Source organism: Notothenia coriiceps, unplaced genomic scaffold (assembly GCF_000735185.1).
Source record: "Notothenia coriiceps isolate Sejong01 unplaced genomic scaffold, NC01 NC01_scaffold00017851, whole genome shotgun sequence".
NCBI classification, from domain to species: Eukaryota; Metazoa; Chordata; class Actinopteri; order Perciformes; family Nototheniidae; genus Notothenia; species Notothenia coriiceps.
The window spans coordinates 21,448-24,116 of record NW_011350552.1 but is presented as its reverse complement, the minus strand read 5'-3'; the positions used below and the strand labels follow the sequence as shown (position 1 = coordinate 24,116).

At 40.8% G+C, this 2,669-nt stretch overlaps 1 protein-coding gene across 1 annotated transcript in view; it reads right to left on the bottom strand.

The window, feature by feature from the left end:
* Positions 1-298: 298 nt before the first annotated feature.
* LOC104950585 (aminopeptidase N) overlaps positions 299-2,669 on the bottom strand; it is a 21,949-nt gene continuing 19,578 nt past the window's right edge. The window contains exons 13-15 of the mRNA XM_010777120.1: positions 1,544-1,684; positions 1,179-1,260; positions 299-708 (exon numbers count right to left, since the gene is read on the bottom strand). Of these exons, the coding sequence (XP_010775422.1) occupies positions 553-708; positions 1,179-1,260; positions 1,544-1,684 (379 nt within the window). The 3' untranslated portion in view covers positions 299-552. The remainder of the gene's footprint in view (positions 709-1,178; positions 1,261-1,543; positions 1,685-2,669) is intronic.

Sequence of the window (2,669 nt, the reverse complement as noted above, 5' to 3'; positions counted from 1 at the left end):
CACAAACCATTTTACGTCCAAAACAGTCAGGCATTGTTTCTGATAGCAACTTTCTGATTGGGCCGTGGGTCCACATTTCAGATATTACGTCATATCGGACGCAAATCTGGATCAGCTCCGTTGTTCCCCCGTTTTTAGAGATTTGGGTACGGAGGAAAAGAGGGAAGGTTTTATTTTCTGAAGCTGCGTGAGTTCCCTGACACACATGTTTATTTATAAAAGACATCAAAAAGTGCAGTTTGCATGATAGGTCCCCTTTAACATTATTGACTTCAACTAACCTAATACTGTTATATGAACTCTGTTGACATAATACATTTAATTAAAGTCAATATATCCGTTTTTCCCGTGTAAATGTATTAAATACCTTTTTCTCTGACAATCACACACTAGAGGTGCAAGTGTGTATCTATTTCCAGCTCTGATATATAATGATGTGTTTTCTCCAGCACTGACGTGGATGACCGGTGACGTAATTCTCCTTTTTTTGCGCAACAGTTACAAAGAAAAAGATGATTATAGTGATTATCATTCATTGCGTGTCCCTGTGTGTCATTTTGATGACTCCTCTGTACACCACTTCATCACAGGAGCTTTATTCTCCGTCACCCATTTGATGTTGGCCGTGGTTTTCTCGATCGCCTGCTCCAACGCCAAGGTGGCCGAGCCAAATCCAACATGGAGGTTGTCTTCTTTAAATTTCCTCAGCTGGAGGAAGAAGAAGAAAAAAATATGTTGAGAAAAACTGAAATTCTGCACTTATTTATCCTAATTTAGGATAATGGGGTCCTAACATATGGTACAAGAAACAAGACAGTAACAAGAAACTAAAAGAAAACAAAATCACAACACAACCACAAGATTACTGCCATCACAACGCAACAATTAAAGATACAAATCCAGACACATCCACAACATGGTGACAATGAATAAATAGCAATACAAAAATAAATAAATACAAACATTGTAATTCGTCGAAAAAAGACAAAGCAGTTTCAAACATTTAAAATAAGTTAAGAGTTGTATATTCGGTGGTAAGTTATTCCAGGCTGAAGGAGCTTTGAACTTAAATGATCTGAACTGTTTAGGATACTGAGGGAATTGAATTTTCGTGTGGACTCAAATGATATGAGGAAGGTCTTCCTTTTTGTTTAGTTATAGCTGCGTGAGCTTCATACCTCCTGTAACTCAAACTCAGTGGAGAACCTCCTGGTGATGCCGGTGATGAGGTTAGAGAAGGAAAAAGATCCTTTTCCGTACCTAATAAAGAAAAGGAAAGAGGTAGTTAGCTTTGAGGTTTTATTGTGATTTAATCGTGCTGATCAGCAGAAGGAAATCATTCAAATCCTGTCTGGGACACCAGATAAACATCTCTCTGAAGGGAGGAGTCTGCAAATAATTCAGGTGGTTTCGGACACGTGTAAACGCAAAAAAACACTTACTAAATCAGCTCTTTCTCAAAAGATAAATCACGCACAAAAGAGAGAGAGAGAGAGAGAGAGAGAGAGAGAGAGAGAACGAATAAAAGGAATCTGAATCTTACGTGTTGAAAAGGTAGCTCCATCTCCCTCTGACGAAGTTCCAGGCGAGCGGCATCCCCACCACGTTTCCTGCGATGCTCCGGATGGTCGAGGTGGCGTCCTGCTTGCGGATTTTCGTTGTGTCTAAGGTGTACTCCAGATACCTGGATCAATAAAAAACATTTCCTTACAAAACACTCACCTCAGAGGAAAAACATCAGAGGCTTGTACTACGAAGCCGGATTTTCACTTAGCCGGCTAACTTCAGGGAAAACTCTGGGTTTCCGGTCCTACGACGCTGGTTCTCTTTTTAGCGTGCTAGATCTCCATGGTAACTTATGCTGAGCGGCTAACCTGGGGCCTATACTACGAAGCAGGATTTTCGTTTAGCAAGCTAACTTCAGGGATTTCCGGTCCTACGAAGCTGGTTCACTTTTTAGCGGGCTAGATAACTTATGCTGAGCGGCTAGCCTGCGGCGGAGCAGGATAGGTTCCAGGATAAGAGATCAACTCAGTGAAAGCCCCGCCTGCTGACCAATCAGAGCTCAGTGTGCGGAGGAAATACAGTTTAAACTGCCGTTGCAGGAAAGACGCCCGGCCAAAATCACCGACTGTGTGAACGTGAAAATGAATAGAATATCACCTCCCATCTTCAGAGCAATCTGACTATTATAACTATTATACTATTATTATACTATTATGTTAAGAAAGCTTAATTAAATATCTGCCACAACATAAGTAACCGGATCAAAGTCACACTACGTAGCCTACATTCCGCGGCACTGTGAGTGCAGACGTGGATGTGTCCCATTATCATTCATATCACATGATATCACATCATAATGTATCATATATTTCCTTATCTGAGTCAGCTGAGCCGTATCTGGCCGTGCAACACTCACAGTGTCACATACTGTATGCAGAAGTAATATTTGAAGCAACACATTAAGTTGACGAAACACTCGAGACAAATGTGATTAAAGTCAGATGGTGTCTTAGACGGGGCAGTGATATCATAAACCTGTTAATGTACGCATTCAAACACTTGTTCTGTTACCAGCTGTATTCACCTTGCAGGTGCAGCTATGTGGCTTTTATCCTGGATAAAGTGTTTAAGTCATGGATGTTTAAAGTTTAACTTCTTCATAT